The sequence below is a fragment of the Schistocerca nitens genome, chromosome 4, assembly GCF_023898315.1.
Source record: "Schistocerca nitens isolate TAMUIC-IGC-003100 chromosome 4, iqSchNite1.1, whole genome shotgun sequence".
Classification (NCBI taxonomy): domain Eukaryota; kingdom Metazoa; phylum Arthropoda; class Insecta; order Orthoptera; family Acrididae; genus Schistocerca; species Schistocerca nitens.
In genome coordinates, this window is record NC_064617.1 from 429,755,270 (window position 1) to 429,776,242 (window position 20,973).

Below are 20,973 nucleotides of genomic sequence, written 5' to 3' on the forward strand. Positions count from 1 at the left end.
AGTGCTGAGAATAAGAAATAAAAGTCATTGCACTGTGCTATTCTTAGAACATGTCTTGAGGTAAGAGAATAGCATATTAATAATTCGATTAACCACCACAGTTACAAAGTGAAGTCAAAAAACTTAATCCGCCCCATACTGCTCGACTCTCCCCTACTTTCACGCATATGCATTCATTAACGGCCTTCTGTAGCACAATGCTTGAAAAGTGAGTCGAGAAGTAATATCTACTTTGACACTATGTAACGTTACCAACAGTATGTGTTACACAGAAGTTGAAAAATGAAATAAATAAGACAGATCACGTTGCGTGACAGCACTCGTGGTTTGCATCAACACGAATGGCATTGTTCCGAAACTTCTTGGCAGATGGAAACCGTGAACCGGATCGGACACGTACGTTACCTTCCGCGTGCAATATCTTTTACTGACTGAGCTACCAGGCATGACTCACGATCAGCCTTAACAGCTCTACTTCCACGTGTACCTCACTGCCACCTTCCGAACTTGACAGAACTTGTCCGGCGAAACTTGCGGGTTTAGAACTCGTGGCAAAAAGAGAAACGCGAAGAAATGGCTCAGCGTCTGCCCACGGGATAGTTTACAGAAAGAATTTTTCACTTCACAGTGGATGTACGTACGTCTGAAACGTCCTGGCAAGTCAAAACTGTGTCTGACTGGCACTCGAATCCTTAACTACGCCCCACCTCAGCTGGTAAGAGCATTCTCCGCGACATGCAAGCTTCATGGTTGAAGGCATAGTTTTAATCTGTTCGTTTGCCGACTTGTCTACAATACGTAGGGCGTTCAATAAGTAATGCAACACTTTTTTTTCCTGAAAGCAGGATGGTTTTAGTCAGGATTCCAATACATTACATTATTCCCCACTCTTTTGGGCAAAAAACTTTAGTTTCCCACATAATATCCGTTCACTGCGAAGGCCTTACATCACCTTACTGGCAGAGCCAGTATTCCCGCATGCTACCACTCTACTGCTCGACGTCGGAGCTAACATCTTGCTCCATCGGTAACCTGCCCATCATCCACTTACTCATTCCCACGGAGTGCGTCCTTCGTTGGGACAAACAGACGGATGTTGGAAGGTGCGAGATCCGGGGTTTAGGGTGGATGAGAAAAACCAGCCCAGTTTTCTTTTGTGAGCTTCTCTCGTGTGCGTAGACTTGTTTGAGGCCTTTCGTTGGCATGGAGAAGGAGACATTCGTTTGCATGTTTTGTGGCGAGGAACGTGTTGGGGTCGCTTCTTCAATTTCCTGAGGGTAGCATAATGCACGTCAGAGTTGATCATTTCATCATGAGGGAGGACATCAAACAGAATAATCCCTTCAGAATCCCCGAAGACCGTCGCCATGACTTTAGCGGCTGAGGGTGCGGCTGTCTTTTTCTCTTCGAAAGAGAGGTGGTGTGGCGCCACTCCGTGTATCGCCATTTAGTTTCCAGTTCGAAGTGATGAACGCATGTCTCACCACCTTGACGATGTTCGACAAAAAATTGTCACCGTCAGCCTCGTAACGCGAATGCAATTCGGCACAGATTGTCCTTCAATGGCCTTCATGGTCTTAGGCGGCGAGGAACTCAGCGGCCACACACCTTTGAGTACCTCAGCTGGTGGGCGAGTGTGTCAGTGCTACCAACGGAGACGTCCAGTTGAGGAGCGAGGAGTTTGTGATCCATTGATCACATCGAATGAGAGTGTCCGCATGTTGCAATATTGTTGGAGTCACAGTGGTGTGCAGGCGGGAGGTCGGTCAGATTTGCACGACTTTGTTGCGATGGTGACACGACTCCCCAATGACTCACCGTGCTCTTGTTTACCGTCAGGTCTTCGTGGATATTCTGCAAGCACATACGAATATTTGCGATGCTCTGGTTTTCCGCCAAAGGAAACTCAATGACAGTTCTCTGTTTGAAACGCACCTTCTTTGGATACGCCATTTTAAACGCTACGTATATCGCCGCACCTATCGGAACTGCATGGAAGTATAGGGACTGAAACGGGAATATTTCACGATTTCCCACAGCAAATTCCGCATTTTTTTCAACCGAAATTTAGCGAGAAACAAAAGTTGCATTACTTGCGAACAATAAATACGGTTGACAGTGTCACAGAATGTTTGTTAATGATGCATAAGTATTATTTATTTCAAGTTTCTGCTACCAGTCACTTTTTATTTTATGCTTGATCTAACATAATGCAACGCGTTTCGAACATGTTTTGTTCATTTTCAAGCGTTTGTAAATACATACATACATCGAGAAATGTTACTTAAAAATAAACACTTTTAAACTAGATTAATCTAGAACACTTTGTTTTTTACTGTAGCTGCTGGTGTGGCATTTGGGGGGAAGGAGGGGGGCAGTGTATATCCAGAGATCGAAGTCAGTGATGTCTTCTGCTGATTTTCTTCTTTGTTGTTGAGTGTGTATATCACAGCAGTTATATCCTCTTGCTGCTTCACTTGTATCACTGGTGTAATGGCGGATCTGTTGATTGACATTACACTATTCCACATTGTATTTTGTCACTGAATGCCACTGCAAAAATTGTTTCGATGTTGTACACACAACACAAAATGGCGGACTTGAAATAAATAATTTTCCCACACAGTCACGATTTACAAACATAGCCATTATGACTGAAAATAATGCATAAGTATGCTGAAACGAAAAAGCAATGAGTAGAAAATTGTTGTTGACTTGCATCGGTGTGCAAGTACAACTTCACTTGACTAGCATCGGTATACGAGTAACACGCACTTGAAAGTTGCGCCAGCCATTGTGGTCGAGCGGTTCTAGGCGCTTCAGTCCGGAACCGCGCTGCTGCTACGGTCGCAGGTTCGAATCATGCCTCGGGCTTGGATGTGTGTGATGTTCTTAGGTTTGTTAGGTTTAAGTAGGTCTAAGTCTAGGAGACTGATGACCTCAGATGTTAAGTCCCATAGTGCTTAGAACCATCTGAACCATTTTTTGAAAGTTGCTTAAAACGCGAAACAGGCCTACTGTGGACTTTAATAAATTATTGCCTTTGACAAAATGGTTGACACCTTGATGGAACCATGGTTTTAATGTTAACCAATTTCTTACGGGCTGTGTAGTGGAGCATAAAGAAAATGATAGACAGTATTATTCAGAATAGCGAATATTTGCAGCGTAAACGTCGTTATTTAAATGTAAATCAGTCACAACTGCAGTCGGTGGGGTATGTCCCGTTGTCTCATTGTCCTATTACGTTTGTTTTACTTACGTCGTGCAATTTGAGGGTAACAGGTCAAAAGAAGCAACTCCACCCACAAGCGAGCAAACTCAGTTGCTTCCCCAGAAATGGCCTTGGACTGGAACCTCAACTTTCGTTGTGACCTTTGTACACGAGTGGGGAAAGCAATGAGATCCGAACTGTTGTCAAACCGCGTTGTGTTAAAATCGAGATTCCACACAAACACATGCAGAGCACCGGAAGAATTGTGCTGCAACAAGTGCGCTTTTTTCACTCAGTGACGCTACTAAAGACATTTTATCATATTCATAAATTAACCATTCGCTGATCATAGATTGCGTGCATTACGGATAGGAGAGAGTGTTGTACTCTGGTACATTTTTCAAACTTTCGGCTCTGGCCCTTGATAGAAGTTTAATATAGTTTAATATTATATTTTGAAACGATGGAATTGAGTCTTTTAGTGCTGCACTCTTTTACTGAAATTAAAAAAATCTCTCCGGAAAATTAGGATTTTTCCAAATGTGGAAACATGTTCCATGTTGCAGTATTATCTTATATGTAGGAACAAATATTCTACTGAAATATCAAATCGTTGCAATCGAGGAAATCTTGTCAGTATCGTATTTAACCGTCTATCTGTTACATTATTACTCTGCTACACACCCGGTAAGTGAAATCAAATTAAATAATAGTGTTATCAAAAACCAGTTACAAGTAAAATATATTTTGAAACAGAAGCAATTGTAAACTAACACAAATTTTCATTTTCAACATAGGGAAAATCGTTTAGTATAAAATTTTGCAAGTATCACATGTTCGATGGAAAAACATTTTCGGTTTCAAGCTACAAGATGGCGCACGGCCGACGAAATACGGCTTTACTGTCCATATTGTTGTTGTTGTGGCCTTCAGTCCGAACACTGATGTAGCTGTCCATGGTACTCTATTCTGTGCAAGCCTTTTCATCTCCGAATAACTACTGCAACCCACATCATTGTGTACTGCTTACTGCATTTATCTCTTGGTCTCTCTCTCTACAATTTTTACCCCCCACATTACCTTCCAATACTAAATTTGTGATCCCTTGATGTCTCAGGAGGTGTCCTATCAACAGATCCCTTCTTCTAATTAGATTGTGCCACAAATTTCTTTTCTCCCCAGTGTTCAGCACCTCGTCATTACCAGAATGAGATTTTCACTCTGCAGTGGTGTGTGCGCTGATATGAAACTTCCTGGCAGATTAAAACACTGTACCGGGTCGGGACTCGTACTCGGGACCTTTGCATTTCGCGGGCAAGTGTTCTACCATCTTTTTTTTTTCATTTTGTTCATGGTTGATCGTTGTGTTTTGTCGTTGCGGACGTCACATGACATCCGTTCATGTTCGTTGTTGATCCTTTCACTCAGTTTTTTATTACAGAGGCCAACCAGCTCTCTGACCGAACACGCGGAGCTACCGTGCCGGCACCATCTGAGCTCCCCAGGCACCACTCACGTCCCGCCCGCGAAAGGCAAAGGTCTCGAGTTCGAGTCTCGGCCCGGCACACAGTTTTAATCTGCCAGGAAGTTTCACCTCGTCATTAGTTACATGATGTATCCTCTCAATCTTCAACCGCATATCCATACGTTACATAAATCTAAAAATGTGTAGCAGTTTACTCACCATAAAATTCTGCATCTAGAGGATGAACAGTACATTCCAAATATTTTAAATATGTAATACTGTACTAAATGTACAGAACGCAAAATATTTACAAATGGGGCACAAAACACAGCGTCATGTCTAACAACAATCGTCGAAAACGTCGGAAACTGCTTATGGCAGTCTGTAGTGCACGTTCTTTTATGTGATTCTAAAATCAGTCACCAGACGGAAGTGCCGACCAAAACACATCGTTTATTCCTTGGCACACTATCCTCTAGATACAACACTCTCTGCTACCGGTGCACACTTCATTCTGCAGGATTGTTGTCATTGCTTTCGTTTGTCAGCAATGTAGGTAGAAGTTAAAAAGCGTAACTTCGATTCAGGGGTTGGTTCAAATGGCTCTGAACCACTATGTGACTTCACTTCTGAGGTCATCAGTCGCCTAGAACTTAGAACTAATTAAACCTAACCAACCTAAGGAATCACACGCATCCATGCCCGAGGCAGGATTCGAACCTGCGACCGTATCGGTCGCTCGGTTCCAGACTGTAGCGCCTAGAACCTCACGGCCACTCCGGCCGGCTCGATTCAGGGGCACCTGTCTACTGTACACTGATGAGATAAAACATTTTGACCATTGCTCACCGTGAGGTTGAATGTCTCCTGCTAGAGTTGCGGGCACGTGACGAAGTACGGAAAGAATATAAGCGGAAGAGAGACGAAGGGACTGTCATTATAGTGGAGATAAGGGCCGCAAATGCTGAAATGCACGGATATAAGCGGTTTTGACAAAGGGCATATTGTTGTGGCGCTGCGGCAGGTAACGAGAATCTCTGAAACGGTGAAGCTGATACGCTGTTTGCATGCTAATGTTGTGAGCACCTGTGGAAAGTGACTGAAGGATGGTGGTATAACGAGTAGGCTGTATGGTACTCGACGTCCACGTCTCATGTGGAAGTCGGAGGATCCCCGTTGTGCAACCCAGGATAGGCAGTCATCTGTGACAGACGTGACGACAAAGTACGATGATCCAGGCGCAAATATTTCAGAGCACACCGTTCAAAGGCTATTGCTGAACATGGAGCTCCACATCACACAACCCCTACGTGTTTCTGTGTTGACCCAAAGACATCGTCAGTTACGACTGCAATGGGCACAGCATCACTGAGTTTACACCGTGGGTCAGCCGCGCGGGTTAGCTGCGTGGTCTAAAGCACCTTGCCATGCTTCGCGCGGCTCGCCCCATCAGAGGTTCGAGACCTCCCTCGGATATGGGTGTGTGTGTGTGTGTGTGTGTGTTGTCCTTAGCATAAGTTAGTTTAAGTTTGATTAAATGGTGTGTAAGCGTAGGGACTGATGACCTTAGCAGTTTGGTCCCATAGGAAATTACCACAAATTTGCAACTTTTTTCACCGTGGATCAATAGGAAAGTGTCACCTAACGAATGAATCGCATTCCTTAACACTAGGTCGATGGTTAGGTCCGTACACGCCGTCATCCAGGGAAATGGCTGCTTTAAACGTGCACCGCGCTACAGCTGCAGGCCGGTGAGCTGTGGGTTACATTGAGTTGGGCTTCTATGCGATCTGTGGTAGTACTCGAAGACACCATGACAAAAGTGAAATACGTGTACCCATTGGAAAACATATCGGGCACCAGTTGTATGCCCACAAACCACCGTCCCGTAACCTGCGGGAATTTAATGATCTGTGAGTAGTCATTTGGTGCCACCTAATTCTGGAAACCTATCAAGGGCTTGCAGAATTCATGGAAGCATAAGCGCTGCTGTACTGTGTTTCAAAATTGGGTTGTTTTGAAAATCCGCCTTATGCAAACAAAATTCGTTTATTTTTCATATTTCCTCATATATGTTTCGACACCTATGTGTCACCTACTATGGGTCACTTTTTTTGTTTCTTAAAATTACATCGCTAAATGAACTGCATTATTATACCCCGGTTTTTGTGCTCTTTTTCGTCGTTTTTTGAAAGCATGTCATCTGCAAAATTTTCCGTCCTGTTTCGTGTCTCTTGTTGGTGTCTCGATCAACTGCTGTTCAATACACTGTTTCCACACAATTTTTCACAATGTTTTTTTTTTTTTTCGCTCTCTAGTTCGCCTCCCATGCACTTTCACAAAATGTGGCGAAACTGAGTGGATTGAGAAGTATCTCCTCAGATCACGTTTCACGACATTTTGTGAAAGTGCATGAAGGCGAACCAGTGAGCTGAAAAAATTTTGAAAAATTGAGGCGAACTAGTGAGCGAAAAAAAAAATTGTGAAAACTTGAGTGAATCCAGTGGACTGAACAGCAGTTGATCGAGACACCAACCAGAGACACGAAACAGGACGGAAAATATTGCAGATGACATGCTGTCAAAAAAATAACGAAAAAGAGCACAAAAAATAGGTTATAATAATGCAGATCATCTTGGTCATAATGTTTTGGTTCATCGGTGTTTATACTGCGCAGTTACTACAATAAAATCAACTGTTATTTCCGATAACCATTGAAGCAGTTATTATATCGAAGCTGCTCACACTGCTCATCCGGCAAAAGACTGAAATTTCTGTTACGGGAAAATCGGTATATAAAACAGGTTATGCTGCCATTGTATGACTCATGGTGCAAAATCTTGAAGAATTGAGCTCACTTGTAGGACAGGGATGATAGAAAAGACGGTTCACTTATGAAATAAACAAAACCGTATGATCTGAAGTTAAGGTCGCCACGACGAGTGACATTATTACTTCAGAAATGTTTCGTTGCTTTAATGCAAGATATTTCTTTGAAACGGGCTAAATGTAGTCGGTAAAATTTCGGCAGTGTTTTCATTCGTTATGAAAAAATGGTGTTTGAAAGTTTTGTGAAACTCGAATTCACTACCATCTCAAACTCAGATGATACTCCCAGAAAAGCTAAGTGCTCCTTATGTGACGTAGTGCCGCCATAGGTTATTACAGTTATCGACAAAGCACACGGCACTGCAGTAGGGATTGGAAAAACATCTTCGTCATAATCAAGAAAAGTATTTCAAATTCATTTTGCTAAACGGATAAAATTCAAATTTAGTTATGTTCATGATGAACTAGAAAAATGTGTCTGATTGGATTTAGAAATAAAAAATAATAATATTTTGCTAAATCTCTCACTGCTCTCCCAGTTTCCCGTCTCACTTCCCCTTCTTCTCTTTACTTTCCTCCCTCCAACGCTTCCTGGCTACTCCTCTAGTTTCTTCTCCCTCCTCTCTCTTTCTTACACACACACACACACACACACACACACACACACACACACAAGCGCGCGCAAACACGCACACATGTACACGCAACATGATCTATGTCGTCTTTCATCTTACGACAAACATCTGTAGGCATTGTAGTCAGCAAACTATTCGACTCCAGAGATGCAACTTGTGTCACTTTTTCCGTACTTATTGTCTCTATAGGCACTATTTAATCTATTCGATGAAACGAGACAGACGTCAAGTCAACATGACTTTTCACATGAAACAGAATCGATGAATGATATTGTTCCACCGCTTACAACTCATGAAGAAACGCATGCGAACACGAACGAGCAAATAACATTTGCTTTTCAGCTGACGTTGAGTAGCTACACGCGTATACAGAAGCATTTTATATCAAGATGAGAACACTGAGAATATGAAAGCAAGCACGTAACTGGCCGTATTATGCGATAACTAAATATGATAAAAAATCTATAGAAAATGAAATACTCTGGAATACTGGATAAGGAAATCAAAAAATCCATGTATTTCAACAGTGAATTGCAATAACTTTTTTTGAAGATATGTTTTTGAGGGAGACATTTAGTAGTTTTAAGCGAATAGACTGAAAAAAAAGAATACTAAGGACAACGAAGATAAGACATGCGCAGATCTGCTAGCTTGTACAGCAGTACTGTTGGTTGGTTGTGGGGAAGGGGCCAAACAGCGAGGTCATCGGTCCCATCGGATTAGGGAAAGATGGGGAAGGAAGTCGGCCGTGCCCTTTCAAAGGAACCATCCCGGACTTTCCCAGAAGCGATTTAGGGAAATCACGGAAAAACCTAAATCTGCACGTATTCATCAAGAAATAGACTTAACGCCATTCTTTGAAATGCAAAACAATCTTGTAGCTTATAGTGATGTGAATGATCTGATGACATCTTCAAGAATGGAGGACTGGAGACTTTTCATTGACTTCTCTAAGTTAAGATTGAACGCTGTTTCGCTTCACAACAGAAACCCACTGCCGTCTGTTCCACGTAGGGCACGCTGTACATATGAAGGAGAGCTATGAAAATGTAAAATTACGTCTTGAAAAATTAAATTATAAAGTCCATCAATGGCAGAAATGTGCCGATCTTAAGTCTATTGCTAACATACTTGAAATTCAGTTAGGATATACCACGTGTTGCTGCTTCTTTTGCGAGTGGAGCAGTCGCCACAGGAAATCAAACTACACCCGAAAGATATGGCCTGAAAGGAAAATTGTGGACCCTTGAAAAAAGAGAATTCAGTGCTCCCCTTAGTTCTTCGTGATAAAGTCTTATTGCTACCCTCACACATAAAGCTTGGGCTTATGCAGAGTTTAGTGAAACTGATGAATTGGGAACGAAAAGCTTCAATATCTAGAAGCAAAAGTTCCCACATCCCAGCGATGCTAAGACCAAAAAGAGAATCTTCGTTGGACCACAAATTTTAGAACTGTTTAAGAATGAAACATTTCCTACTGTCTTTGAAGGGAAAGATAAATCGGTTTGGGAAACCTTCAAAAATGTGGGTCACAATTTGTTTGGGAACCAAAGAGCTGAAAATTACAGTCTAACTGTAAATGAACTTCCGAGGACATACCAAGAGGTAGGCTTTAATATGTTGCTCAAGATCCACTTTTTGGACTCACATCTGGACTTCTTTTAAAGCAATGAGTGATGAGCATGGAGAGCGCTTCGCTCAAAACATTTCAGCATGGGAAGAACATATCGGGGCAAGTGGATGTCATCTATGCTTACAGACTGTTGTTGGAAAGCCACGAGACTTACCCCAAAAGTAGGTTACAAATGAAAATAAAAAAACCTGAGGATTTTGTGCAAACTTAATTATAAATATATTACAGTGCATCCATCCTGGGAATCCAGAATCTCAACGATTTTTGTCTGTTTTCGACTGGCAATTTATCGGTTCCGGGAATTCCAAGACCGTATCAAAATCTCTACGGTGGTTCCTTAGACTAGCCTGGACAAATGAAAAGAAGCGAGCAGGGGACTTAAGTTTATATATGTACACACAAAAGATTTAATAAAATAGTTTTATTTACTTACTAAAACATGACTACAACATACATTTTATGTTTGCATGCAGTAATGTCCGCCTGTTATGCTTTTGACCGATGGTGATTGCAATGTATGTTTTAATGACAAAAAGATACACTCCTGGAAATTGAAATAAGAACACCGTGAATTCATTGTCCCAGGAAGGGGAAACTTTATTGACACATTCCTGGGGTCAGATACATCACATGATCACACTGACAGAACCACAGGCACATAGACACAGGCAACAGAGCATGCACAATGTCGGCACTAGTACAGTGTATATCCACCTTTCGCAGCAATGCAGGCTGCTATTCTCCCATGGAGACGATCGTAGAGATGCTGGATGTAGTCCTGTGGAACGGCTTGCCATGCCATTTCCACCTGGCGCCTCAGTTGGACCAGCGTTCGTGCTGGACGTGCAGACCGCGTGAGACGACGCTTCATCCAGTCCCAAACATGCTCAATGGGGGACAGATCCGGAGATCTTGCTGGCCAGGGTAGTTGACTTACACCTTCTAGAGCACGTTGGGTGGCACGGGATACATGCGGACGTGCATTGTCCTGTTGGAACAGCAAGTTCCCTTGCCGGTCTAGGAATGGTAGAACGATGGGTTCGATGACGGTTTGGATGTACCGTGCACTATTCAGTGTCCCCTCGACGATCACCAGTGGTGTACGGCCAGTGTAGGAGATCGCTCCCCACACCATGATGCCGGGTGTTGGCCCTGTGTGCCTCGGTCGTATGCAGTCCTGATTGTGGCGCTCACCTGCACGGCGCCAAACACGCATACGACCATCATTGGCACCAAGGCAGAAGCGACTCTCATCGCTGAAGACGACACGTCTCCATTCGTCCCTCCATTCACGCCTGTCGCGACACCACTGGAGGCGGGCTGCACGATGTTGGAGCGTGAGCGGAAGACGGCCTTCCGCCGACCACTGGCGACAACATCGATGTACTGTGGAGACCTCACGCCCCACGTGTTGAGCAATTCGGCGGTACGTCCACCCGGCCTCCCGCATGCCCACTATACGCCCTCGCTCAAAGTCCGTCAACTGCACATACGGTTCACGTCCACGCTGTCGCGGCATGCTACCAGTGTTAAAGACTGCGATGGAGCTCCGTATGCCACGGCAAACTGGCTGACACTGACGGCGGCGGTGCACAAATGCTGCGCAGCTAGCGCCATTCGACGGCCAACACCGCGGTTCCTGGTGTGTCCGCTGTGCCGTGCGTGTGATCATTGCTTGTACAGCCCTCTCGCAGTGTCCGGAGCAAGTATGGTGGGTCTGACACACCGGTGTCAATGTGTTCTTTTTTCCATTTCCGGGAGTGTATTTTCATGTGATGTAATTACATTTTAACAATTTCTGATATTTTTGCTCTTTTGTATAGTGAAATCTTGATTCTTGCCAAATTTCACGATTCTGTGTCAACGGGTAGTACCAAACAGGTTTTGATGAGTGAGTTTGTGAGTATCAAAATACGTGACATAAGGGTTCGAATTCTTTGATTGAATTGACCTAAAAGCTTAAATTTTTTTCACCGCCAAGTGACCGCGTACCCTAGTAAGTAACATATATTTTAATTTGATACGCTAGCCTGTTCACGAGAAAAAGGGGTCTTGACAACCGGCCAGACAAACAGACAGACGGATAAAAAATGACTAAAACATTTGTTCTTGTTGTATAATTACAAATTAACAGTATTCTCATTTTTTTATTTTTTCGGCGAAACCTTCCTTCTTGCCAAATTTCACAACTCTAGATCAACGGGAAGTACCCTACGAGTTTTGACGAATGAGATTTCGAGTATCAAAATACGTGACATAAATGGTCGTATTTTTTGATGCATTGCCTTAGAAGCTTAATATTTTCACTCTGTCAAGGAATCACAGAGATTAATATGTGACATGAATTTGTACTTGACACGTCAGCACCTTCCTGAGAAATATGATTCCAACTAGTCGGGCAGACGGACAGACGTAGACGGACAACAAAGAGATCCTATAAAGGTTCCGTTTTGACAGATTGAGGCACGAAAGCCTAAAAAGAAAACAGAAACGCTCAAGTGAATAATTAAAGAGATCAAACGGAGGAGAAGGTCCATATATATATATATATATATATATATATATATATATATATATATATATATATATATATATATTGTGTGTTTCAACCGGGGGCTAACAAAAAAATATCTGGCGTCATATTCTTGTTCTTCGACCTCAATACGGTTGGAATTGACTATTTTGGAAGAGATAGGGACAGCTTTAATTTTTTCGTAGACCAGTGTTATCATACTAACTATATTGAAGAAGTCAAGATTCACATACAATGTATGATCAGTAGACATGTGTATTGTAAACAGGCTTCCGTTCGAGTGGCATCCAGTTATGTGTTTTCTTACGGTAAATATTAATATGGCGACGTAGACATCAACAATAATACACCAACCGAAACTATTTAATTGATGAACAAGCAATAGCGGAGTTTCCTGTTACTTTAAGCACCATTTTAATCTTAGCTTGAGTAAACACAAATGGTTTGTAGTAGTTTAACGATAGTTAATTATTAAAGCAGTTTGCAACAACTTCTTACATTATCTTGCCTAGTTCCAAATTCCTGAAGTTCTATATGGAACTCTGAATGAATTAATGAAAACAATGTATCTACAAGAGAATTCAAGGCATTATCTTTGCTTTCACCACCGGAGACCTGAATCTGGATGTCCTGGCCGGATTTCGAACTCCGTTCCTCCGCATTAAGAGCGTCGTTTCATTACGGTCGGTAACACCCGAAGGACGTTTATTGTAACTTCCTATTCTATGAAAGTAACAGTTAATTCTCTTACAAAGTGAGCCGGCCGCTGGTGGCCGAGCGGTTCTGGCGCTACAGTCTGGAACCGCGCGACCGCTACGGTCGCAGGTTCGAATCCTGCCTCGGGCATGGATGTTTGTGTTGTCCTTAGGTTAGTTAGGTTTAAGTAGGACTTATGACCTCAGCAGTTGAGTCCCATAGTGCTCAGAACCATTTGAACCATTTTTTCTTACAAAGTGACGGAACGAAGCATTAATGAGAAAGACATTCTCGGAAAACTACTTTCGAAAATTTCTGTTTTGGTCTTACGATGATAAACACGCCTTAATTATACACAGGTACTATCAGAATTTTCCATTTAGCTGCGCACCAATCAAACGCGCTTTATTTGTGCCAATGGAATACTGTTGTGATTCTGCGTCGTACCGTAAGGCTGGAGGTAATATTGCATGAACGAAGGTCAACTTACTGTCGCGTACGTCACGCAAAGTGGTGTTACACTGTTCCCAAACGAGCGAGCATTGTATATAAGGCTCGCTTAACGATTCTCCAGTAGTGTGAAAGAACGAAATAGCCTCGCAGCAACATGAGGACTCTTCTGGTAAGTGTCCTAGCGGCGCGTTTGCCCTAGAAGCATTGCATGAACGAAGGTCAACTTACTGTCGCGTACGTCACGCAAAGTGGTGTTACACTGTTCCCAAACGAGCGAGCATTGTATATAAGGCTCGCTTAACGATTCTCCAGTAGTGTGAAAGAACGAAACAGCCTCGCAGCAACATGAGGACTCTTCTGGTAAGTGTCCTAGCGGCGCGTTTGCCCTAGAATGTTTGAGCGTGTTTTAAGAAAATACCTAAATATCATGAGACAGAATTTACAGTAATTTCGATTAACACATAAAAGGGAAAATACTTATTGTGGAAAGAAGTTTCTCATAGCCTAGGACCATTCTAGAAATCACTGCCATTTTCGAAATGTCAAACGTGTTCTGAATTTATAATTACGTATAAAACCCGCAGACATTATACACTATTACCAATTTTTAAGACTTTCAGTCCTGTTTCATTAACGTGCAAATTCAGGGAAAGACGACTGTCATCATGCCCCATTAGATGCCTTAATCTTATTCTAATGATGTTATGTTTGTAGAACAGCCACAAACTGCAATCAATACTTTTTCTAGTGAACGGTTTCTCTCAGTTTAACAAGAGCACCATGAGAAACCGTGGAATTTACAGTTGAAATTAGTTGGCCGATTACAATGCCACTACGCAAGATAGTAGGAGTATAAGACGAACCGCCCATAGTAATAAAGATTCTGCTTGCAGCACCTACAGCGAAATGCTGTTTGTGTTGTAAGACGTGCAACAATAACGGAATTTGATACATCGGAATATCGTTCTGAAACGTAAGCTAGATATAGTGAAAATCTTTGATGGATTTCTTTTTTTAGGTTTGTTTGCTTTATTATTTTCTAATTATTCATTGGAGGCAATAATTCTGTGTCCATCGTTGGAATATTTACATTTTAAAAATCTTCTACAGATGGGCAAAATTCAACTGGCCTAGAAAATATTTAGGACTGATCCATGTCAATGAACAGGAGAACTGCATGTCGCGAAAACCGCTGGAAACTGATATCAACGCGGGGATCAATTGCTGTCACATGTTTATACATGCCCGTTTCACGTCCTGTCCTCCGATGTACCATTACGTTTGAGTGAGTGAGAGGAGAAAATGTGTTTAGTGACTATGTGAATGAAGCACAAAATGACGATCACGAGAAAACAACGCGTGTTCATTGTCGAGTGTTATGTGATACACAATTCGTGAACAACGCATGTGGAACTGTTTGCGTTATAATTTAAGGCTGGGAGTGTTGTGACAAAACCTTCATAAATGTATGCTTTGCAAAAATTAGTGGCAAAATGACGCGGAAGTGGCGTTGTTGCGAATAGAACCGTAATTATTCGAAAAGCGTTCGAACACCAGAAAATATTGCTCGAGTCAAGAAAAGCCGGGGACAAAGTCCGACGAAGTCTCATTACCGTTTAGCTGTGCACATGGAAATCAAAGAGACTGCCGTTTCGAAAAACTATCAAAAAAGACCTGCAAATTTACTGTCCTACGTGAGTTTAAGCGCCCACAAGAATCTTCACGTGCTGTGCTCTGCTCGTGTTTTCTGGATGAAGTAGAATCAAGAATTCAGGGTCTTAGTTTTTCTTCACGCGACGTCTGGTTCAGTCTGTCAGGGCAGGTGACTCCACAGAAAATGCCCCATTAGCCATCAGGAAATACTCATCAGTACTCTGAAGAGCCCTCGCATAATCTTGATTTGGTGCGCAATGTCTGGTTTCCACGTCGTAACATTATTCTTTTGCCAAACTGTTCATGCCAAAGTGTATGTTCACAAACTGTTTATCCATATTGGATCAGCTTACAGAAGGTGAACGACTGTGTGGATATTTTCACCAAGAAGCCACGAGACACACAATATTGACAACTTTATCACGGATGCTTCAGGTATACGGGGAGGAGAAAACGATCTCCTGGTCACTTCTACTGCGTGATCTCTCCCTGTGATATTTATCTGTGGGGAAAACTGAAGGGTGTTATACTCACGTAATTCTCATACACTGGAAGGCCTACACCAGAACACCGAAAGCGCTGTAATGCTATCGCTCAGGCAGAATTGCTACGCGTACATGACAGTGGTAAATCGAGCACAGCACTGCAATAATATTAACGCTGGCCATTTCCAGCATCTTCTGTGATTTTCATTACTAAGGGACGATTCCACGCAAGCAAATATTTTCTGGGCCAATTTTTGTTTTGCTTACCCTGAATTTCCCGGTGCTACATGCAAAGAGGATAAAAAGGTGTTAATCTTATCCAGTCTTCACTGACATAATGGCTTGAAAAAAATTACATAAATAAACACATGAGGTGGTGTAACATTTTCTGTTTTGTGAGGGATTGAAATACTGCCAAATGGGGCAACCACTGACAGCTGAATTACTGAAATATATTTTTCTTACTGTCTACTGTAGACTTCTTCACATTGGCAACCGGTTTCCTTCAAGCATTGAACAATCTTAGAACCACTAACATTAAACAAAAATATACACATATGATAAAGTAAAAGAGTGTATATGGGGCCAAATCATTTGTGGATACCGTGTATAGCGTCTACGACTACTAAAAGACATTTTATAGAGATACATCTCCATATACACGATGAGATCGGCTCTACAGAGACGCTAAGATGTTTACTTCGGTTGCTGATGAGACCAGAAGAATTAAAACCGGGAGCAGTCTGTTTCCAAAACAAATACTTTATCAGCTACGGACCCGCCAGCAAAATTTTCCTTCAAAAACTGTAGAGGAGATCATGAAAAACGTATGTGAAGTTGTTTAGCACTAAAACGATATCTTCAATGAGTGAAAAAAGTGCTACATTAGACTATAACGAAATATTTCATTTATCCAGAGGTCAGTGTCTTTGAACAGCTACGACAAGCAGCGTTGCTCTCCTCGTAGAGCTATTGAACTACCAGGTGATCAAAAAGTCAGTATAAATTTGAAAACTGAATAAATCACGGAATAATGTAGATAGATAGGTACAAATTGACACACACGCTTGGAATGACATATGGTTTTAGTAGAACCAAAAAAATACAAAAGTTAAAAAATTTCCGACAGATGGCGCTTCATCTGATCAGAATAGCAATAATTAGCATAACAAAGTAAGACAAAGAAAAGATGATGTTCTTTACAGGAAATGCTCAATATGTCCACCATCATTCCTCAACAATAGCTGTAGTCGAGGAATAATGTTGTGAACAGCACTGTAAAGAATGTTCGGAGTTATGGCGAGGCATTGCCATCAGATGTTGTCTTTCAGCATCCTTAGAGATGTCGGTCGATCACGATACACTTGCGACTTGAGATAACCCCAAAGCCAATAATCGCACGGACTGAGGTCTGAGGACCTGGGAGGCCAAGCATGACGAAAGTGGCGGCTGAGCACACGATCATCACCAAACGACGCGCGCAGGAGATCTTTCACGCGTCTAGCAATATGGGGTTGTTCTAATAAAACCCCATGTCATTCCAAGCATGTGTGTCAATTTTTACCTCTCTATCTACATTATTCCGTGGTTTATTAATTTTTCAAATTTATACTGACTTTTTGATCACCCGGTATATTATGCCGCAATTTTACGAAAGGTTGGTTCAACAGTTGGGATGTGTTTATTTATTATTCTTTCACTTCTGTCTGCTACCTGTTGTTTCATTCCTGAGTAAAACTCCCTCTCACTCAGGACAAAGCCTCATTGGTGATACAATAGTCGTGGACCATAGGACGAAGTCGTGTTCAGGGATGCGACAGGAACTATCATTCGAAGCGAAATAGTCTTAGTAAACACGTGCTCTAAAATTCATACCTTAAGAGCTACGAGGACTGATTCATTTTCGATGTTGTGAAATGAATCTATACTATTGAAGACTCTTTAATTTCCCTATTTTGGGAGGAGGTAATATGGACAAAAAAAAAGGAAAATGTCAGTGTGCTCCAAAGTGGGAACCTTAAGAGCTATGAGCATTTATTTAGTGTAAGATGCGTTTTTCACAGTAACGAAGATGAACAAGTGTTCATAACTCTTGAGGTATGCATTCGAACCAATGTTTACCGGATATTTTTCCTTATTTTAGTCTGTACTACACATACTAAAAATACGGAAAGCTAAGAGCTTGCAGAAGAAGATATTTGTTTCATCGAAGATGAAGAAGAGCAGGCAGCTTTTTAGATATACATGCCATGTTCACTAGACTTCTTTTGCTTCGAATTACCACTCCTCTTATAAACCTCAATACGATTTCGTCCTATGGGCCAAACTATTGTAGACTTTTGCTATGGGACACGACTTGTGGATCATCTTGTGTATTCTGGACTTATTGAGTGTATGCATTCATGGAGATGTTTCGTCCTCTACGCAGGTCCTGGCCGCGGTATTTGCAGTCGCTTGTGCACTCCCTCGCCGACCAAATGGTCGTCCGGGGAATGCTGGTATCAACTCCGGGGTTCCTGGAAATGGTGGCTTCGTCTCTGGATTTCCTGTGAATGGAGGACTGAGTCAGGCCTTGCCGGGGTCTGGTTTCGGACAGGGTTACCCAAGCTTCGGAGCTGGATTCCCGAGCAGTGGCTTCGGTCAGCAGTACCCTAGCAGCAACGGCTTCGGTCAGCAATATCCTGGTAACAACGGCTTCGTTCAGCCATTCCCTGGCAACAGTGGCTTTGGTCAGCAGCTGCCTGGCAACGGCGGCTTTGGCGGTCGGTTCCCAGGAAACGGCTTCCAAGACATTGGCTTCAACAGACCTCTCCGTAACTCCGGTGAACGAGACGACTCTAACAGTAGCGAGTCAAGAGAAAGGGATTGAAATGCCTGTATGACACCTTGAATTTTCCTGCGATGCATTAAAGAGCTACAATCTGCAACCTTTGATGTTCACTGATACGATATGTGGTAAATATGATCACCTTCCAACGGAGTTAAATTCCCTATCTACAACGGTCAATCTTATATTTCCTCGTACACAGAGAATGTTTTTAAAACTTGCCTTACTGAAACAAAATTCTATTTTTAAGACAACATTATACAAACGGTACACTATTATCAACAGATACGGCCGTTTACTTGAAGCGATATTTATGGTATTATAATATTAACCACTTAGAGAGAGAGAGAGAGAGAGAGAGAGAGAGAGAGAGAGAGAGAGAAAGAGAGAGAGAGAGAGAGAGAGAGTTGATACAATAGTTGAGGTGCTGAAGTCTAAATGAGCAAGAGCAGACTGAGAATCCCTGTCCTTCATACATAGTTGCTCGTAGTTTCAACAAAATTGCTCAGTAATATAATGATTCGTATTGCTTCCTGTTCAATGACCAGAAAGTGATATGAAGAAGATAGTTGTCTTATGTATCCAATATATCTCTAGCAGCCTGCTGAAAAGTGACAAACGTCACTATATGGCACCAAGCCAGACAAAAATGCGTGAAGGGTATGAGAGAGGATAGTGGGATATGAAGAAGATAGTTGTCTTATGTATCCAATATATCTCTAGCAGCCTGCTGAAAAGTGACAAACGTTGCTATATGGCACCAAGCCAGACAAAAATGCGTGAAGGGTATGAGAGTGGATAATGGGATATTGAAAGAAATCTTAAAAACAGATAAAGGTACCCTGAGCTAGTGTTTTTGAAACTTGCAGCAAAGGACAGACAAGGAAATAATCGGCATATTTGGTGTAAGGAAGAGTTATGAATTTTTTTTACATGCGATGACAAGTGCTTTTCAACTGGAACACAGATCGAAGAAGTTACTTCGCAGTTACTTTGTTTCTGTTGCTCACTTCCATTAGTACCTACGTCTCAGGTTGACTATTTTTCGCTTTGTGAAAATTTATTCCACCTTCTAGACTCGTTGTTAGCACAGATCTAATTTATCAGACACATTGTTTTGCACATAAGTACTTGGATACCACAATTAACGTCCTAGTCCTCTCACGTATTGTAACGCTACAGTCCAAAGACCTGAAACTTAGCAGTTAAACAGGTAACCACCACTGAAGAAGAAATAACCACAGTACCAATGTACAAACGAAGAACGATCTAGAGAATGATATCTACTTTTAGATCAGCTTATTTCGCAGCTCACGTAAGCCATTTCGCCACGTACCTTTTTTTTATTATTATTGTTTAACAGCACGTCTAACACATGCCGGTACTGAAACGGGTTCAAAATTCCAGATAGGCACCACCTAATTCTGCTGGGTTTCTCTTTGACTAACAACCAACAAACAACGCAAACTAATAACGTAATAGGCGATGACCAGTAATATGTAGACCACCGAAACTTCTGTTAAAATATTTATTGCGTGACCGGTGTCCGTCAGTTATCATAAACTAACGCTTGAGGTACAAATATTTATTTTATTTCTTTATTCATCTATAGGGTTCAATGGGGCAATGCAACCTAAAGCTACTTGGTCATGGAATTAGTACTGACTGCAGATTAGAAAATTTAGGAACAAAATAATTAAATAATTAATGAGACACGAAAAAATATCAGAGAGTATACGAATAAATAACACATTACAGAGAAATGCTATCAACCACTGCGAGCAACTCTTTTATAGAACAGGAGTGCGTCACAAGAAAGCCTTTTAAGTTGAATTTGAATAATGGGAGTTAAGCACTCATTTTTTTTTCAGTTCTGCTGGAAGCCTTTTGAAAACAAAAAAATGCCGAAAGTCCACAGCTGCCTGTTCAATGCCTACTGTTATCCAGGTGCGTATTGTTTTCCCGTCTAGAACTCAGTGAATGAATGTGAAGTTTCTTCTGCATGTGTCAATATGGTCAACAACAAATCCCATGATGGAATCTTTAATGTTGTTGATCTTGAAATCCTCAGTCACTAGTAATATGACAGGGATAGTTGAGTTACAACTTCGAGACACCTGAACAACGACCTTCACGACCTTCACGAAGTATGCGAAGTAACGCGGCGCATCTGTCTGATCGCCACATTCTGGGCTAAGAATGTTCTTGGTGTGTGCACAGAGCTGCCAGATATGTAACATCAAACGAGATAATAGAATGGAAGCAAGAAAAGATATCAAGCATTCGCATTTCCGTATTTGGGGATCGCAGTCGACCGCTGTCTAGAACGCGATTAGTCTTTTTGCTCATTTCAAAACAGGAGAGAAAACAAAGAGCAACAAACAACACAAAGCAACGTAACGGCCACAGTGGTACTGTATGCAGCGGTTAGCAGTGTCGCAAACTTGGTACCTCGGGCCCGACCTCTACAGATATTTTACGCAACCGTAGTTCAATGCGCCCGCCTCCCCTCAGTCCAAAACTCACAAATGTGTGTGAAATCTTATGGGA

At 42.0% G+C, this 20,973-nt stretch overlaps 2 protein-coding genes across 3 annotated transcripts in view; one reads left to right on the forward strand and one right to left on the reverse strand.

The window, feature by feature from the left end:
- Positions 1 to 20,973, reverse strand: part of LOC126253330 (LIM domain only protein 3-like) — a gene marked incomplete at its 3' end in the record, with an annotated part of 1,158,153 nt that overhangs the window by 260,313 nt on the left and 876,867 nt on the right. The gene's annotated exons all lie outside the window — the stretch shown is intronic.
- LOC126253331 (ATP-dependent RNA helicase glh-2-like) lies at positions 13,586 to 18,523 on the forward strand. 2 transcript variants are annotated; one of them, XM_049954597.1, is made up of 2 exons: positions 13,586 to 13,627; positions 18,025 to 18,523. In XM_049954597.1, the coding sequence occupies exons 1-2, from the start codon at positions 13,613 to 13,615 to the stop codon at positions 18,463 to 18,465; spliced, it is 456 nt and encodes a 151-aa protein (XP_049810554.1). In that variant the 5' UTR covers positions 13,586 to 13,612; the 3' UTR covers positions 18,466 to 18,523. The 2 variants fall into 2 exon arrangements, with proteins under 2 accessions (XP_049810554.1, XP_049810553.1); XM_049954596.1 differs by lacking the exon at positions 13,586 to 13,627 and adding an exon at positions 13,663 to 13,818.